Source organism: Aythya ferina (assembly GCF_964211825.1).
Source record: "Aythya ferina genome assembly, chromosome: 1".
NCBI lineage: Eukaryota > Metazoa > Chordata > Aves > Anseriformes > Anatidae > Aythya > Aythya ferina.
In genome coordinates this window covers 194549590-194569466 of record NC_140296.1, presented here as the reverse complement: position 1 = coordinate 194569466, position 19877 = coordinate 194549590, and the positions used below count along the sequence as shown (strand labels likewise).

General features: G+C 44.1%; 1 protein-coding gene and 1 long non-coding RNA gene across 4 annotated transcripts in view; one reads left to right on the top strand and one right to left on the bottom strand.

Annotated features, from left to right (window-relative positions):
• Positions 1-334: 334 nt before the first annotated feature.
• RSBN1L (round spermatid basic protein 1 like) overlaps positions 335-19877 on the bottom strand; it is a 49984-nt gene continuing 30441 nt past the window's right edge. For all 3 annotated transcript variants that reach the window (XM_084497114.1, XM_084497115.1, XM_084497116.1), the window contains 5 exons: positions 12966-13103; positions 12642-12784; positions 9170-9337; positions 1530-1638; positions 335-1446 (listed from right to left, as the gene is read on the bottom strand). In XM_084497114.1, coding sequence (XP_084353240.1) covers positions 790-1446; positions 1530-1638; positions 9170-9337; positions 12642-12784; positions 12966-13103 — 1215 coding nt within the window. In that variant the 3' untranslated portion in view covers positions 335-789. The remainder of the gene's footprint in view (positions 1447-1529; positions 1639-9169; positions 9338-12641; positions 12785-12965; positions 13104-19877) is intronic.
• On the top strand, positions 8210-10148 carry LOC311423331. Its single transcript, XR_014685657.1, has 2 exons — positions 8210-9302; positions 9740-10148. It is a non-coding gene; the product is annotated as an uncharacterized lncRNA (long non-coding RNA).

Genomic DNA, 19877 nt, shown 5'->3' with positions numbered 1-19877 from the left:
CACTCCTGGAACCCCCGGTACCCAACCGTACTCCCCAACATGTGGGAAGGCTGCGGGTAGCACTTGCCTCTGTTCCACATTACCATCTGGTGACAGTAGTCTGGGGAGTGCCTTCAATGGTCAGCTGTAAGAAACCCTGTAAAGGGAGGACTGATTCTGCATCCTGACTAATCTTGGTTTACAAAGAATGCCTCAACTCTACCTCTGGCTGCTACAGCTCCTCACACCACAACAGGGTAAGGGCATCCTATGCTTCAGTGCAGGTAGAAGCAAAACCATTTAGAGAGGCAGTTTAACTGAATTATTTTTTGCAGATCCAAAAATAAAACCAATCTGTTATTATGAACCTTTATTAAGCGGCTCACATTTCAGTATAAATCACACTAAAAAGATCTTTAAAAAAGATATTTACACTACAGTGCTGACACATTTAAAATGAAAAAATTGGTATAAATAAGCTCTATGGAAAAGCCTGGAATTGTCAAAAACAACTCTGGCTCATCTTACAAAAAATATATATGTTAAATGTCAGCTCTACTCTAAAACCTACAACTCAAAATTATTTAAAGACTTCTTTATGTTAAACCTGCAGTGTTTACAGTGCATCTGGCCCTAAGTGCTTTGATACTTCACAGTTATGGACAGGCACTGAGGAATGTTACAAAGCTACATAACTATTTTCTGTAACAGACGCGAAGGCAAGTCACAAACTTGCCCCACAGAATTTATGAATCTTTACATTATTACATCATTAAGTTTAAAAAGGAATTTAAAACAATATATACAAATTTAGCACAAAAAATCATCTTCTCTTTGTCCGTGCAGTTTTGGATATGATGAACTATGCTGTCTCGTATCATCCGGGTGTATGTGGCTTCCAGGGCATAACTTGCCTTGTAAGTCCTTGTTGGCAGGCTCAAATTTGGAATCCATTTCAAACTTAAACGTCGCCAATTCAATCCGATCCAATCCAGTCTGCACAGCCTGGCCCCTGATGTCATTAGGTGCCACCGTCTTTTCAACAAGATCAACATTCATGGATTCTTCTTTTATTCGGTGAGATGCAATAGGTTCGTGTTTTATCGGCATAAATTCCTGCTGCAGACACTTGGTCTGCAGAGCATCTGAGAGTTTGGTGTCTTCGGAGGTATTTTTGCTGATCATACAAATTCTGCTGTCAGTCTGAAGTCCGATAACCGAAGACTTGGGGTCTGCAGAGGTCCCTGCTTCAAGAGTACTTGAATTTTGAGAGAGTTCTTCCTCCGAATGGTACAGCTTGAGCCGGATGTGCCAAGCCAAACTGCACACAGCCGAAACTGTTTTGAACTGGTGCACAACATTCCTTGGGATAAAATAAATGTCATTGTCAAATAACTGAATTCTGGCATATCGAATGCCTTCCCTTCGCAGCTGATTAAGTTTTGCGTCATCAACCCACTGGACACACTGGAGGAAAAAGGAAAAAAGGATGAAAACTTTGTTTTATAACTTACAAAGGAGACCCACTTAGCTGTTCACAGCATGCTTACCTGTGAGAGCGGAGGCTCATGCAAGTCTAATTGCATTCGCTGAACTACCTCTAAGAAGTCCTCAGCATGAAAACAAATTACATCTTTGGTTATACGAGGCTGCTCAGACCTACATAAAAGTAAGAGTTGCACAGTCAGAGGCTGAAACTAACATGCTTGCAGATTTTCTTTATTCCCTGTAGCAGGGATAAAGCAAATGAACTAAAAATAAACTCAGCAATTCTACCATAACATATACTTTGGAGAAGAAAGGCTGACTAAAATAGCTAGTTCTCAATCACGAGCTTGTTATACTGATTAAATAAGTTAACAACAATTTCACGTTTATATTTCATTTTTTAAAGAAGTGGCAGTAAACGGAGCCACGAACAGTCAGAGCTCAATACTCTGAGCTGACCTCAGCCTGCCTTGCTGCTGACAGATGCTGGACTTACTATCAGCACTCATCAATGGGGAATACACATCTGCTGCCTCCAAGGACACCATCATACTTGTCAGAGTGCTGCTAACATTGCTTAGTATCTTAGTCTCAGACATAATAGAGCCGATTCTACATTAATCTGCCATGATGTTAATGAGCAGCAAAGGCTGGGCTGGCATCTGCCACAATATCTCCTAAAAAACAACACTAGTACTTGTGTTCACCAGAGAGCTATAAAAGAACAAAACCTAAACTATGGTTTGTCTCAGTATTCAAACTGAGATAGGAATTCACTTGTTGTCCCACAATATCCCCCTGAAATATTCACCATTTTTATCAGAGTGTTTCTAGAGGAATTATCCTGAATCAGTCAGTTAACAAAATGCAAAGGTAGCCAAAACCCCTACCACCTTCTGATCTAAATGCCATACTCCGTTCTTCCACAGGCACACAGAAGATGAAGCTTTGCATGTGTTTGAGGGATGGGGGGGGGTTATTTTGTTGGTTTGTTTCCATTTAAAAATCCACGGATAATACTCCATTTACACAGGACAAAGCTCGTGTTGGAGTTTATAGGTGCATGCTGAAAAGCCAAGTGTTTCTGCAAGGACGGCTTAGCAGCCAGTAAGAGTCTGGGTTACAGCTTTCTCCCTTCCTCCTCCCCAGGGAGGACAGGCACACCAGGACCTGTGTGGCTGCTGCGCAGGGACACGCAGGGGCTGCGCCAACATCCCCAGTGACAACATCCCCAGAGAGCTGGGCACCCTCCTGCCTCCCCATGGGCACCCAGGACAAGCCCCAAGCATGGATTTACCCAGTAAAGCAAAACCCTTTGGTACGTGTCAGAGTATTTCACGGATATTGGAGCAGTCTTCTCAAAACACACAAGGATCACCACACTCTGTACACACGGTACTATTTATGTCCTAGGAAGCAGGCACTGATGTACGGTTTATGGGGCTTTTTAAACTGAGGAGACATGTTTGTTTAATTTAGGCCTTGACCTCAAAGCAAAAAATAGCTAGCTTGAGGCTATTTTCATGAGAAAAAAAAAAGCCTGGAAGTATGCTAGGGATATCTTTCAAATTGCGTATTTTATTTTCAGTTTTGCAAAGATGAAAGCGTTTCTCTCCATTTGGTTCTAAGTACTCCTGAGCAAGTTTTAAGTATTGAAGGCAAAAACCTTAAAGAACCATCTCTCATCAATGACATCAAAATATTAGCTGCATTAACCTCCTTTTTACAATGCAGCTATATACAGTTATGTTTCGTAGTAAATGTTTTTAAAAGATGATTTACATTAGGCAAGAATATGTACCTATGTCTGGAGTCAGCATCACTTGAAAATGAGGTGAAGAACCAACACTGATGTATGTACAAAGAGCATTCACATGCTAAAAGACTTCAACCCAAAGCAAAGCTTTCACTGCTTCATTTACACCATGTTCTATACTGTATCCTCTATAATGCAAAGTCAACGATTTTTGTTTAAACACTACTTTCCTCAGTCTCTGTATACACGTGCAATTTAATGCATTACTGAAATCCTGCCACAAAACATGGCAATTTCCTCTGTTTACAAAAGGGATGCCAGGAAATTTTTAATTCTAAAATTGGAGATTTGTTATTTAGCACAGCAACCTGGAGATTGCATTTTGTACGATCTAAATCAAGTGAAATCATAGCAAAGTAATTCATTTAGATGTCCAAAAAGACATTTAATCCAAACTATAAAGTGACCTAGGAAAAAAGTGACCTCGGGAAAAACCCATTTAACTCCCTACTAGAGCACTGACAGAACTATTTATGGCAAGAACCTTTTTTCTTTAACCTCATTCTTCAAAACTGCTAGACTTTGTGCTCTAACTTTTCAAAACAGATTCAAGATTACTGACCTCCAGTGCTACATCAGAAATATTCATGGTAAGGTCTGGCAACATTAAACAAGTTCCTGTGATCATAGAGAAAAGCACTAACAGCTCCCTGGTCTAGAACAGAAGCTCAGAAGCTGCCTGCTAAAGCACTGGACAGAGGGGTTGAGTTCTTACCAACAACGATGACATTAAGTGGCCTTTGCTGTCCCTGTAAAAGCACACCTGAATTTTATAGGGTCATGGAATGGTTTCAGTTAAGAGATCCTTAAAGACCACCCAGTTCCAACCCGCTGCCATGCGCAGGGACACCTCCCACCAGACCAGGTTGCCCGAAGCCCCATCCAGCCTGGCCTTGAACACCTCCAGGGATGGGGCAGCCACAGCTTCTCTGGGCAGCCTGGCCCAGTGCCTCACCACCCTCACAGCGAAGAACTTCTTTATATCTCATCTAAATCTCCCCCTTTTTTAGTTTAAAGCCATTCCCCCTTGTCCTATCCCTACACCCCCTGACAAAGAGTCCCTCCCCAACTTTCCTGTAGGCCCTCTTTAATTGAAGAAAGAGTGGAAGGCCCTTCTCCAGGCTGATCAACCCCAACTCCCTCAGCCTGCCTTCATAGGAGAGGTGCTCCAACCCCTTCATCATCCTCACAGCCCTCCTCTGGACCATCTCTAACCAGTCCGTGTCTTATGCTGGGGCCCCAGAACTGAACGCAGGCTGCAGGTGGGGTCTCATGAGGACAGAGCAGAGGGGCACAATCCCCTCCCTCACCCTGCTGGCCACACTGCTGTTGACGCAGCCCAGGACACGGTTGGCTTTCTGGGCTGCAAGCACACATTGCCAGCTCATGTTGAGCTTCTCATCCACCAATACCCCCAGGGCCTTCTCCTCAGAGCTGCTCTGTCTACTCATCACTCAGACTTTCAGTTCCCACAACTGCAAACCTGACAGGCATTTGCTAAGTTCTAAAGCACGCCTGGTGTCACACATGAGAACATCGCTAAGTAATCTGCACAATGACAACACCAGCATTTGTCAGACTTGAAGGACGAGTAGAGTCCTTAAAACGTCTGCTAGTAAGAGCCACAGCTCTTCTACAATTTATGATCTTGTAAATTAAACAAGGCCATAATCCAATAATTCTAGAAATTCTCAAGTAAAGAGCTTGTCATATTTGGGAAAAGAGAAAATTAGTTCTTCCAAGTACTAACACTTCTGTTTGCAGTTACGTTCTCCATCCCCAAAAGCTTTTCCTTTGACAATTCTGTTCCTGTGTGCCCTAAAAGACGCATCATTCTACCTAATATTCACACCTAAATAAATCCCACTTTCAGTCATCAGCAGCTTCTGGATTGCACCATTTCATAGAATCATAGAATCATAGAATATCCTGAGTTGGAAGGGACCCTTAAGGATCATCAAGTCCAACTCTCGACACCGCACAGGTCTACCCAAAAGTTCAGACCATGTGACTAAGTGCACAGTCCAATCTCTTCTTAAATTCAGACAGGCTCGGTGCAGTGACCACTTCCCTGGGGAGCCTGTTCCAGTGTGCAACCACCCTCTCTGTGAAGAACCCCCTCCTGACGTCCAGCCTAAATTTCCCCTGCCTCAGCTTAACCCCGTTCCCGCGGGTCCTGTCACTAGTGTTAATGGAGAAAAGGTCTCCTGCCTCTTGACAACCCCTTACGAGGAAGTTGTAGACTGCGATGAGGTCTCCCCTCAGCCTCCTCTTCTCCAGGCTGAACAGGCCCAGTGACCTCAGCCGTTCCTCGTACGTCTTCCCCTCCAGGCCTTTCACCATCTTCGTAGCCCTCCTCTGGACACTTTCCAATAGTTTCATGTCCTTTTTATACTGTGGTGCCCAGAACTGCACACAGTACTCGAGGTGAGGCCGCACCAGCGCAGAGTAGAGCGGGACAATCACCTCCCTTGACCTACTAGCGATGCCGTGCTTGATGCACCCCAGGACACGGTTGGCCCTCCTGGCTGCCAGGGCACACTGCTGGCTCATATTCAACTTGCTGTCTACCACGACCCCCAGATCCCTCTCTTCTAGGCTGCTCTCCAGCGTCTCATCGCCCAGTCTGTACGTGCAGCCAGGGTTTCCCCGTCCCAGGTGCAGGACCCGGCACTTGCTCTTATTGAACTTCATGCGGTTGGTGATCGCCCAGCTCTCCAACCTGTCCAGATCCCTCTGCAAGGCCTTTACGCCCTCATTTGAGTCCACAACTCCTCCAAGTTTGGTGTCATCAGCAAACTTGCTCAAAATACCCTCTATTCCTACATCCAGATCATTTATAAAAATATTGAAAAGTACCGGCCCTAAAATGGAGCCTTGAGGGACCCCACTGGTGACCGCCCGCCAGCCTGACGCAGCTCCATTTACCATAACCCTTTGGGCCCTGCCCGTTAGCCAATTGCTCACCCATCGTATGATGTTTTTATTTAGCTGTATGGTGGACATTTTGTCCAGTAGGATCCTATGGGAAACCGTGTCAAAAGCCTTGCTGAAGTCCAAAAAAATCACATCAGCTCGTTTCCCTTGGTCCACCATACGGGTGATCTTATCATTTACCACTTTATGCTGATCAACTCCATTAACCCAAAAATTTGGTGTTGAACACCTGAATTACCCGGTCCTCAAAGAGCAACCGTGCTACTCCTTCCACAGTTACACAAGGAATAGCACAGCTTTCTACTTCAGTCCTTTAACTTTCTACTTTGGTCCTTTAAAAACCTCACATGGGCCAGAGATTTAATTGCCTCACCGTTCTCTTACTCCATGAGCAGCACTCATAGTTCCACGATCCCAATGAAGTTTGTTTTCTGAAAATCGACATCTTCCCCTGTGGTCCACCAACTATCTCACAACACAGCACTATCTTTTCATAAAGCTGACAGAGATATATTACGGGGTTTTTCCTTGATGAAACAGATCAAACAAACTGACAAAGGCAAATACAATTCCTCAAGATAAACTGTCCACATAAGCATTCCAGGCAGCTGCAGAAGCGTCCCTTAAACACTATCATGGAGGCTTTCTGCCCAAGTAGTCTACCCAAATTATGGATATGTATTACCCTTAATAGCACTCTGCGCCCAGCTCATAAAGCAAGGCATATTTCCTCTTCTTCAGTTTCCTCTGACCACAAAACCCCCAGAGTAAACTCATTTACAAAAGTAAACTATGAGAACGATTCACATCGCGAACACGGCCAGCACTTCTCAAAGGATTCAGCAGCTGTGGGAAGCAATTCCCTGACCTCCAAGTACTTTTCTACACGTATACTCCCTTATAAGCACCACAAAGCTATTTTTTTTCCCCTCGAGCTCAATTCACTCTTACACTAACTAAATACAAACTGATCACACAGTTCAATGAGCTTTATTTTCTCCTCATAGAAAATATGATTTTTATATATGGCATCTCATCATTAAAACAGGTGTTTTTCCTTTCCTTTTCCTAATCACCCGTAGAATACATTCAACAAAAGTTTAAATCTGTTGAACTACTCAAATGGATTAGAAATTGTCCTTAAGATCAGTTTAAGATTTCCATGCATGTTGCTTCCTTTAGTACATATCTCACAGCTTAAGAATTATGGTAAAGATGATAGAACACCTGAAAATAATTTCAGATATTAAGTAATGGTGTTACATTATCCTAAGCCTTGCTTAGTTCCCTTTAAGTACAAGGAAGTGCCTTTTCAAAACCATACAAATAGCGGGACAGGGGAAGAAGTTACCACGGAGGTCAAATCAAGATTGAAATATTTTCATTTTATGCTGCATTCAGCATTTTCCTCCCATACATATGTCAGTTCCACATTTTTCCTGCATTAAAAAATGCCTTTTCAGTCCTTATACTGAAGGGAAACGCTGATTGCTACTTCCCCTCCCCAAACTGAAGTACTTTCAAGTTTGTTGGATAATTTTGCCTAGTTTTAACTATCTTCAGATCACTTATCTATAGTGATTTTTTCTTCTAATTCCAGTAATTTTTCCAGTTTAAGTGTAGGTTGGATAGATTCTCTTTTCCACAAGTTCCAACCTATGAGAGAAGATGGCTTTAAATCTGAGAAGCATAAAAGGCAGGGAAACATTTTTAGAACGTAAATGAACATGTAATTATGTAATGATGTTGAGGGGAGGAGAATCTTGTTATGGAGAGATAGGGTGAGGATGGGAAGATCCCGCAGACATTTATTTACTGTTGAATTCTTACTAATTTCCATGGGCACTCAAGTTAAATTTTTTCTTGATAAAGCTTCGAACATCTCCTTCTCTTCCCCCCATCCGATTTACACAGTATCCCAACTATAGTTCTACCACTCCTCAGTCTTAATTCACTCCAGCTTCTCACAATCAGAGCAAGCAGGAAGTTTAAGGCTCCAGCTATCATCAGCCTGATGAGGAAGTGAACAGAAAGATCTCAGAGCCCAAAATAAAACCACAGTCTTCAGAGCAATCCAGTTCTTCCCCGATGGCAATTATTGTATTTTCTATTGCAATGAATCCAATCACTGTAACACAAATTTGCATCATCTCATCCAGAGGGAATTCAAGTCCTTTAAATTCTAGACAGGAAGGTAAGAAGAGCAAAAGATGTTCTTTGTGTTTTACATATGTAAAAGTAACCTCCAAAACTAAAGGTTATTCTCCTAAAAAAAAAAAAAAAGGTCAGAAGTTCCTGAAAAACGACTCCGTTCTGAGCCAGGGAAGCCACATGACTAGGGTTTGGGGGTTGGTTTTTTTTTTTTTGACCACAATGTAAACAACTTCTAACGAGATAGATTCATTTCCTGAGTCACATATGGGAATTTCAGAGAGACACCAAGGAATATCACACAGCCTCCAGAAGGATCCTTCTTATGTGACCTACCATACATAAATCAGGGCTGCCACAACCTTGAAGCAGAAGCATAAAGATTCACAACAGACAACCCAAAAAATTGCCAAAAGGTTTGTCTGCACCTCCAATGCAGCAATCCCAGTCCATCTACATGTGCTGTTTACAGCAATACAGAGTGCAAAATGTTTTTACATCCAGTGGCAATTTAGTTACAGCAACTCAGTTATTGCTATTACGCTGTCATTGCAAGGCACCTTTCTAGCTTCAACCACACAGCAAAGCTGTAGCCCATCTGGCAGAGGGCAGACAAGCACACCTAGCACACACAGATAAAGGGGAAGAAAGTCCAGTACCTACTAAGTCTTATCTAAGTCTTATTTAAGTATCTGTAACACTAGGTCAGCTTATTCAGTGCTTTGACTACTCATAATAAAGAGAAATTCAGGTAAATGTGTCTCAGAGGCCTAGCTGAGGAAGTCAAACACCACGTACCACTCTCCACAGTGCACAGCCTTCAACACTCCCACAGCAGCGGTGGTCTGGCGTTCAAAACCTTGTCCTATGTGATCTGCATGGGCGCGCGTCCGGTCTTCAAATAGCATTTCACGGGGTTCACTGGTTCGAGGTAGGTACTGCAAGTTTTTTATTTCATTGGTAGTTCTGTATAAGAAAAAAAAAACAATACTAGTGACATGGAAATTTCCCTTAATTACTTCATTTCTACCCAAGGCTGCGGGAACGTACAGTCAAATGAGACAGCAACACTTAAGACAAATAAAATATGCAATAAGCTAAGCAAAAAAAAAAAAAATCTGAATGCTGATGCAATATTAAAAAAATAGTCAAGCTCTAAGTGCACTGAAAGACCCTAATGACTGTCTCTCTCAGTTACATGCCCTAACAAAGGGTCCTGGAGCTTCATTGCCTGAGCCATGCTGTAAGCGCTCTGGTTCCAGCTCAGCTGACAATACAAGTAACAGTGATAGACACCTCAGCTGTCCCTCAAGTAGTTTGATTGTTCAGTTTTCACCAAACAGCTGGAAAACGTGCATGTGTTTTTAGTTTCATGTTGTAGAGTTGGGAACGAGAAGCAGAAATAGATCATCTCTCCAGGGCTTAACGAACGTGGATGACACAATGCAGGGGGAAGCAGAGCCACAAGAGCGTTTCCTGTCCAGCTCCAGCCCACACTGCGTGCTGCAACACATTTCCCAAGAAATGCTCTGCTTAAAACCACAGGACAGCCAAGGTTAGAAGGGACATCTGGAAAGCGTGCGGTCTGCCTTCCTCTGCTCCGCCAGTGGGTTGCTCACAACTGCGTCCAGCCACGTTCTGAGCATCTCCAAGGTCACAAACCACACAGGCTCCGGGCAGCCTGCTCCAGGGTTCAAGTGCCCACACTGTAAAGGTGGTTTTGTGTATGCTTGCTTTTGTTTCTTATTTTAAATAGAAAATCTTTTATTTCAGCTGATGTCTGTTGCCTCTTGTCATGCCACAGGGCACTGATGAAAATAGTCTGACTTATTTTCTTAAACAGCCCTCCGTCAGGTGCTCATACACATTGATGGGATCCCAACTGAGCTTCCCTTTCCCAAGGCTGCACCCCAGTTCTCCCAGCCACCCCCTTGCGTGTCACCAGACCTGCTCCAGTACGGCCGTGTCTTCAACTAGTGAGCCCCAAATTGGGCATGACATCCCAGATGTGGCTCAGCAGAGGGCAAGAATTGCCTCCATCCCTGCTGGCAGTGCTCTTCCTAACCCCGTCCAAAAGGCTGTTGCTCTGCTTCAAAGGCACGCTGACAGCTCACGGCCAACTTGGCATTCACAAGGACCCTCAACTCTTTTCCTGTCAGGCTGCTTTCCAGTTGGGCTCCAGCCTGCAGAGCACAGGGTTATTCCTCACAGCTGCAGGACTCTGCACTTCCCTGAGTTAACCTTGTGAGACTTCTGCTGGCCTGATGTTCTCCAGCCTGTCAAGGGCCCTCTGGCTTGGCAGCACAACCCTTTTGTGCATCAACTGCTCCTTCCAGCTTTTGTTGTCCACAAACTTGCTGAGGGTGTTCTCTGTCCCATCATTAATTAATGAAGGTGTTGACACCTTTGGCCAATGCTCTTCAACACCTGGAGTGCTGCCCACCAGCTGGACCCTGTGCTGCTGATCACAATCCTTCGAGCACAGCAATTAAGCTGGTTCTCAGTTCACTTCATTGTCTATCCATCTGGTTTGTTCCTCATTAATTTGAATTTGAGAAATTTATGAAAAATAGGTGCCCAGTGTAGAAAGCCTTTCTAAAGTCAGGATTAACACCATCCCAGCACCCCCCTCATCCACTGAGCCAGTCATTTAGTTGTGTAATAGAACTGAGTCACGGATTCACAGAACACCCTGACGTTGAAGGGAGCCACAGAGATCTTCAAGTCCTGGCTCCACACAGGACCACCCAAAAATCAGACCCTGTGTCTGAGAGCGTTGTCCAAATGCTCCTTGAACTCCAGCAGCTCGGTGCTGTGCCCACTGCCCTGGGGAGCCTGTCCCAGTGCCCGACCACCCCCTGGATGCAGAACCTTTCCCTAACCCCCAGCCTGACCCTCCCCTGTCCCAGCTCCATGCCGTTCCCTCGGGTCCTGTCGCTGTCCCCAGAGAGCAGAGCTCAGCGCCTGCCCCTCCGCTCCCCTCATGAGGAAGACCATCAGGTTGGTAACGCATGATTTCCTCTCTGTAAACCAAGGCTAGCTACTCCCAATACCTTTTTTGTCCCTTATGTTTCAAAATGGCATCCTTCCAAGGGTCAAGTTGATGTTGACCAGCACACACTTTCCCCAGGTCCTGGCTTCTGCTTCTCACCCCTCTAAAGGATCAGTGATATTTGCTTTCTCCCAGTGCTCGGGAACCTTTGCCAACTGCCATGACCTTTCAAAGGTAATTGAGAGTCGCCTTGCAACGACACTGGCCAGCTCCCACAGCACCTCTAGGTGCATCCTGTCAAGCCCCAGGGCTTATGTCTTAATCTGTTCAGCTCTCCTCCCTTGAAGGCCGGCAGTCCTTGCTCCAGACCTTCCCACTGTCTCTAGGACCTGGGAGCCCTGAAGGCCAATCTGACCAGTAAAGAGCAGGGCAAAGAAAGCTCCCAGAACCTTGGTCTTTTCTATGTCCTTTGTCTCTCAGACCTTTGCCCCATTCAGCAGACAGCCTAAGTTTTCCCTACAACTTCTTTTGCTGCCCATATACCTGTAGAAGTCCTTATTGCCCTTCACATCTTGCCAAATTCAACCCCAAATGGACTTCGGCTTGAAACTTCATCCCCTCCATGGTTGCTGTCTGTATACTCCTTCTAAGGCATTTGACCTTGCTTCCAGTTCTTGTCCCCTTCATTTTTATACTCGAATTTTAAGCAAGAGAGCTCCAAAGACATCACGTAGCTTTCAAGTTCTGCAGAGGCATCCTCACTCTTAAGCTAGTACTTACACCAGTAACACAGCGCAGCGTGAAGATGGCATTTAATGTTGCACGTGTCACCCTCCTGATGAGAGAGAAGCTCTTGTCCCTTGAGATCCTTAAAGATTCTGATCATGTTTAAGAGCAGGGGTGTTAATACCCATCTCCTAGCATACATCAGCAGTTCGCCTACTTACATTTCTCTGCACTTTTCACCTCGCTACATCAGAAGTTTGTTGCATGGACGAAGTGAGGAACATTTAGACTGCTCTGTAACCTTAAGTTCTTAAGTTACAGAGAGAACGAGCACCTTACCTGTCCAGACAGCAAACAATTAAAAAGCAAAACAAAAACATCACCACCAATAACAAAAACAACTCTCACAAAGCAAAGCAACGTAAAAGTATGTATTTTAAGACGACTTACAGAAGTTTAGGATAAGATAAAATATTAACCAGCAAAAGGTTTGGAATAAAGTGAATTTGCAAACCAATCAAACACACATCAAGCAAAAATATTTCAACGTACCTCTTCCTTTTGAAAGGTGACTTTGGCATGTCAGCCACGGGGATCATCTGTTCTCCCGGACGTACCCACATAATGGGACCATCATCACTGTCTTTACGACTCTCTAACTTTAAGCTAGAAAGCGTTCCCCATGGCAGTGTACACTAATGGGAAATACAAGGCACAGTTTTTAAGTGAGTTACCTTTTTTTTTTTTAAAGCAGCCTCTGTCACAATGCAAACATTTATTAAGCAACTCAGTTATCTAAGTGAATATCTCACTTTATTACAAGAGTACTAGAGAGCGTTGTCCCCCTTCTCCCACCCTATTCCCTTCTGTCCTTACTTTTAAGAAGGGTGATTCTTCCAACATATCAAGGAATTCAGGAAAGTAATCCCCCACTTCCTCATCAACTGCTCCAACCAGGCTGATCTGTCTCATTGGGCCAGCTCTATACGTACCATGAGAGTATGTTCTTTTTACCTACAAGTAGAATATGACAGTAAAAGTTACATCAAGGTCACTACCACCCAGTCTGCATTCAATAAATACCTTTAATCTCTGTGCTTACATTTTCTGATTGATATCAAGTCCTACACAGTCCTCATTGTACTCAAGATTATTGAGCTCAGTTACTATGAAGTCATCACCAAAGACAGAAGTTCTCATTAAAGATGCATGACAACTATCTTCTATATTTTAAAGTCTGAAAGTAAGACGGAGTAAATATTGTCTTTCAAGAAAATAATATTCCAGAAGTAGCAACTGTGAAAGACTGTTCAAGTATGTTCTACTCAGTGATAAATCATCATTCTTACCTGCATTACCTATCTACCTGATCTGCACATTTAACTCACGTCCGAGTTTTCACTTTTTCCTCTAAGACTTCCGCAGCACCCTGATTTGCAACTAATTAAACAATTCTGCTCATCACCCTCTCCAGTACGGCCACTGTGTGAGCCCATTAACTGCAACCGATTATCACGGTGAAGACAATGCCCAAGTAGAGTTGGTACAGGAAGAGAAAGAAGGACAACTAATCCTTCATTTTCCTGTCTTCTGCTCTCCTCCCACTTGAAGGGCTGTAACATTCAACACCTGTTTAACAAAAATCTCATTTCAACCTTGAATAGGAAAAGTACTGTATTTAAAATAAACAAAGCAACAGAACTTAAACTGATCTGTCTTAAGTGATCAGGACCACTCTCTCTTAAGCATCTGATTCCCTATTTAACAGGCTGAACACAGCAGCATTATCAAACGAAATATGATCAGAACAGAGGGGAGAGCAGATGGATTACGGCACAAACCAACAAGGCATTTCCCTTGCACTGCATCTCTAGGCATTCTGCACACAAAGCAAGAAGAAAAAGATGCAGGGAAAACAGGTAATGAAGTACAACAGAACTCTGGTCCACAGCCAAAAGACTGCTCACGTTTCCAGAGCTCTCTTAACTATGACAATGAGGAAGGTAATTCACAGCAGTTCCAGAAAAGACAAAACCATACAATATGGATCAACATCGTGCCCTTCTTAGAAGCTACAAGGATGTATCAAGCTGCCTTCCAGAAACTGAGAACCAAACCCTCTCCTTCAGATCCCCCTGTCACACGTGCCCATGCCATGGAGGAGTAACTAAAAGGAGGCCTGTAGTGGGTTTACGTGGCAAGGTTTTGGTAGCAGGGGGTGGCATAGGGGTGGCTTCTGTGAGAAGGATCTAGAAGCTGCCCTGTGTTTGGTAAGGGTCAAACTGCTGACCAGAGCTGAGCCAGTAAGTGATGTTTTAAGCCTCTGTGAGAGCACATTTAACACAGGGGGGAAAAAAAATAAATACTGCACCACAGAGAAGCTGGGAGAGTGAGAGGAGTGAGGAACAGCCTTGCAGACACCAAGGTGAGTGCAGCAGGAGGGCAGGAGGTGCTCCAGGCAGGCAGCAGCAGTTCCCCTGCGGCCTGTGCAGAGGCCCCTGGTGGAGCAGGCTGTCCCCCTGCAGCCCATGGGTCCCACATGGAGCAGATCTCCACGCTGCAGCCCCCCCAGGGGTGGAGGAGCCCCCGGTGGGGCAGGTGGATGTGGCCTGGAAGAGGCTGCGGCCCATGGAGAGCCCCCACAGGAGCAGGCCCCAGGCCGGAGCTGCAGCCCGTGGAGAGGAGCCCACGCAGGAGTAGGGGGTCTGGGGGGAGCTGCCACCCACCCATGGGGGACCCGTGCTGGAGCAGTTTGCTCCTGGGGGATGGACCCCGTGGTACAGAGCCGTATCTGGAGTTCTTGAAGAGCTGCTGCCTGTGGGCAGCCCACACAGGATCAGTTCGTCAAGGACTGCATCCCATGGGAGGGACCCCGTGGCACAGGGGACGAGAGTGACCGAGAAGCAGCACTACAGACTGACCACAACCCCCATTTCCCCATTCCCCTGCACTGCTTTGGGGGGAGGAGGTGGAAGAGGATGGATAGGGGATAGGTGCTTTTGGTTTCTTTCCTTTGTTTCACTTCTCTAGCTTGTTAGTAGGATTTATTGCCTGTTATTATCTCCCTATGCCAAGTCTGTTTTGCCCGTCACGATAATTACTGTGCGATCTCCCTGTCCTTATCTCAACCCTTGAGCCCTCTGCATTGTATTTTCTCCCCGTTCCTCTTTGAGGAGGGGGAGTGAGAAAGCGGCTGTGGTGGAGCTCGGCTGCCCACCCCCAATAAAACCACCACAAGGCCTTCACAGGATATCTGAGCTGATTAACGGCAAGCCAGAGCCACGCTGAAAAAAAAGCAGTACTGCTAGAAAGCAGCACTCCCCTACCCCCCAAATCCATAGTCATACATTCCTGCAGCTCTTTTGCGCTGACACCTGCTGATTTGGTGGCAAGTCCTCAGCAAACACCCAGTTCTGCTGAATTCCCACCAGCTCAGCCCGCAGGGGTGTCTGCTCCTGCACCAAGTGGCAGGGGCTCACAGGACTGAGGCAATGGGATAAGAAAGGGACAGCCCTTTCCTTAGTGGCTTACTGCACATCAATTCCACAGTAGCCAGAAAAACACCTTCTAAAGGTGCAGCTAGCCACAGATTTGTCAGTTTACTGACAAACCAAAGGTGTAAATGGGTTGTTCTCCTCCTAGCATAAGTAGCTGAGCGTGCTTAGCATTCCACCACTCCTGGCCAGGACGTGAAGCTGCCATGTACACCTACATGCCTTAACTTTTTCCTTAGGAAAGAAATGTAAGAGCGAGACCATGAAAATGAACGCCTAGCCGGAAAGAACAAGAGGCAGCCTGGCAGAGGAGGCAGCTGGTGGCAGTGAGCATCATCTTCTGCAGCAGCCATCTCCAACTGCTCACCCTCTTCCACTGCGTTTTCCTGCAGCAGCAGACGTGGTTGGTCTCTGCTTCAGAGCTGCCAGCAAGCACAAGATGACTTCCAGCTGCCCTTGAGAAATTGCTCTCTCATCTCTCCCATGGGCTGGGCACAAATAGAATAGCTCAGCTGGAAAGGACCATTTAAATATCATCCAGTCCATGGCAGCATTACAGCATCCCAACTCTAGACTCGTGCCATTGCAGCCCATGCCCTTAAATGGCACATGTGATTAAGGTAAAGCGTTAGAAAAACATATAAAAAGAGGTGAGGTCACTAGTAGAAAGGAGAACTCGCTAACAAAATAATTATTTTTTTCTCCACACTTAGACTGCTACTAAGTAATAGTGTGAAAAGGAAAAAAAAAAAAAAAGACTTCTACTCATGTTTAAGCAATAACAAAAGTAAAATGAAACCTCTTAAAGTAAGGATAATCTACATCTAAGCATAGCAGGATAAGATATAAAATAGCATAGAAGATAGCAGCAATGTTTTCTTACTCTTACCCCTACCAGCACCATCTTTTTGCTGATTTGTTCATAGGAAGAGGCAGATTACCCTATGCAATTCTAAACTCTCCAAAACAATGCTGATACACTAAAAGCAGAATAATACATCAAGTTCCATACATTAAGTTGTACACCAACCACAGAATCTGATTTACCAATTCTAATGTCACTAGAACAGGGTAAACACTGACGTGTATGTTACAAGTTTGCTCAAACAGTTGGATCGATCTAAATCCAGAATAAAAGAAGCGATCACTGACATGTAGCTTTTCTATCATATGGTCAACATGAGTGGAATCACACACTCAGGAGAACCAATTAAAAATAACAAAAACATTAAATAACCACAGAAATAAGCTGAGACGTAAGAATAGCGGGTTTTCATTTCAACCCAAGTGCACAAGCAATGCACTTACAAATTTGCACATTAGAGCAAGGAACAATCCAGCTTCGTGTTCGCTGTTATTGCACTTATTCTGCTAACTCAGCAGCAATAGCCAGGGATGCCCAGGACTCAATGCAGTGTTTCTTACTTGGTACACTTGGAAAAAGGTGCCCAAAAGGCTTTCTGTTTTGCTTGCTACCTCTTTTCAAATCCTTGAAAGCTTACATCTGTTTCAGTTCCATCATTTGTTGAAAATAATACTCAGAATTACTCAGCTTAAGAATACTTATAAATCTGCTTGCTCTTAAAGCTTATGTATTCCTTAAGGGTCTTTTAGTCAGTTTGGGGGATCAGATTAAAACACCTTGACAGTTTTATGGTTTTTCAAAGGTGATTCATTATCACCAAAGCTTGAATTTCAAACATACCATTTCCTAAACAGAATTTTTAGGAGATGCATCTCAAGGCTTTTTATTGCAAGAGCAGTTCTACCAGAGCCCTTCTACCACTTACTATCGCTTCACATACTTCACATTGCAGCTGAAATCCTCAAATAACACAGGATGGATAAGCCAACTACTTAAAAGCAAGATGACCTATTGTTATGTACTCCACTGACACACAAACAGTGAAGCAGTTGATAAAGAATCCCAAAAATGAATTAATGAATTAATAGCATCAATGAGAAACCTTCATGGAAAACAACCTTGCAAAGCAAAGTAGCAATTACACTCTTGTAACTTAGGAAGGCCTGTGGCAAGGCTCAGTCTCAGATTCTCTCCAAGCTGCCAGTACAAAGCTCTAGGGCTCTGTTTAATTTGTTTGTGTTTTTTCTTTTTTTCCCGTCAGTACAGAATATCCCAATCTGAAAGAGTAACACGTGACTAGCCAACATATATCAATGACAAAGCCATCAGAAAAGTTACCTTTGAGTACTGCTTTAAGTGTAGAACAAACAAGCATGTGTGCAGATTAAGTCATTCCATATGAACTGATGCTGTTCGACGCTACTAAATAAGGGAAAACATTTTTGCTTTGAATACAGGCTGCCATCGACCATCAAAAAAGTCTTTGTTTTTTTCAAGCAATCTCTATGGTGCAACATATATGCTTTAACAAGCTAAAAGTCAGTATTTTCATCGTCCAAAAGAAGAAAAAAAGATGTACTTTGGAAACTCGTGTAGCAGCAAACAGGTACTATCAACCTCTACAACTTCATTAACTAACCAGACATCCAAAGAGCTTTCGACTAAAAGCAAAATTTATATTGAAAGCTACTGAAACAACTGAGACATGCTCCAACATAAAAGATTCCTGTGATCGCAGAATACATGAAAATAACACAATGTGAAGATGAAAGTCTTTAAGGATAAGAAAATGAAATAGTATCCTACTAGTTCAGATTTCTGTTAGAGAGAAGTGTTTTCAGCAAGTCCCCTCAAAGATTAGAGGAGCCAAGGTATTTTCAAGCAAACAGGATTCCAGAAATCAGAGAGTGAACAGCAAAAATATCTCCCCAAAAATAAACTTGCAAGAGCTAAACATGGAGGACAGCAAAGGGAAGATAATACTACAATTGCTTGAAGGAGACCTGGAATGGGTAAAAGAAAAATAAAAGTTCAAGATGTCCAGAACTGTCAGGAAAAAAGGAGAGCCACTGATCTGAAGAGACTACACAATCATGAACCATCAGAATCATGCCCCTTACATACTTTCCTTTAAAATACTTACACTGTTCTCTGCACTACCTGAATATCCAGTGTCTAACCACAGTTAACATAGGCAACATGGAATAAAGGACTTCAGAAAGGGGTGGACAAGGAGAATTCAAGTTACTTCCCTGAAGCAGCAAAGTGCCTGCTGTCATGGAACAGGCTGACAGCATAGTCCTGCACTCGCCCTTGAGCTACCTCTGGCTCTGTATACTAATATAATTTGCTGACTTAGCAATAAACTCAATCACTCAGGAGTTGGCTAATTTTTCTGCTGCCTTAACAAGACAAATTGGCTCACTGTGAGGTCCAAGAAGCACCCAAGCTTGGCACAAGAGCACACAAGTGGAAGCAGAAAGCAAGGACGTTCTCCTTCAGCAGCAGGTGCTAGATGGACTCTGATGATTCGTAACCGCACACTGGGGAGTGTAAAACATGGGCTACTTCCCCCAAATCAAGCAGGCTTCGCGATGAGGATCCTTGCTTACCCTTGAGTACCAAGGCAGTTCACTAAAAGAGAAGCAAAACTGTAATAAATCAGTGAGAACCTGAAACGCATTCTCCAAATCTGTAAGAGGATAAACATGACACCTTGAAGAAACAGGTGGAAAGGAAAGCAAGACAAAAACTACAGACCACGTAGCCCAGATTCAGTTTCCACAGTGTAAGAGAAGAACAATAGCACATCGGCTAAGTGGCCAGAAAACAGGATAAAAGATGAGCATGTAATAAATACGGACACGTCAAAGAACAATCAAGCCAAACAAACCTTTCTTCCCACAACAGGACAGGCTCTCTCCAAAGACAGAAACATGGTCTAGTAACAGCTAACAGTGGACAGCTTTCCCTTTTCTGTATTCAAATAAGTACCAACATGAGAGGCCCTGTGCTGTGGTATTCAGGAAGGATCCCTCCTCTGAACACGACTGTGGTTTCACCCAGCAGGCAGCTCAGTGCCACACAGCTCCTCACTCACCCCCTGCCCAGGGTAGGTGGACAGAGGAGAAAATCAGAAGGAGATAAAACTCATGATATGAGACAAAGACAGTTTAATAGGGTAGAAATGGAAGGAATGATGGCAACAGTAACAGTAAAGGAATGAACAAGGCAAGTGATGCACAATGCAATGTGAGCTCCATCTGTTATAACAGTCCTTCATGGCAGGAGAGATGGTGTTTGGTACAGGATTGTCACACGCTGAAGCCAGGTTCCATCAAAATCCATTCTTTCTTTAATCTGTGATCCTTACTGTAATCCCACTGGTGTGGCATATAACAGCCATAGCAGCGATGACGTGCATAACTG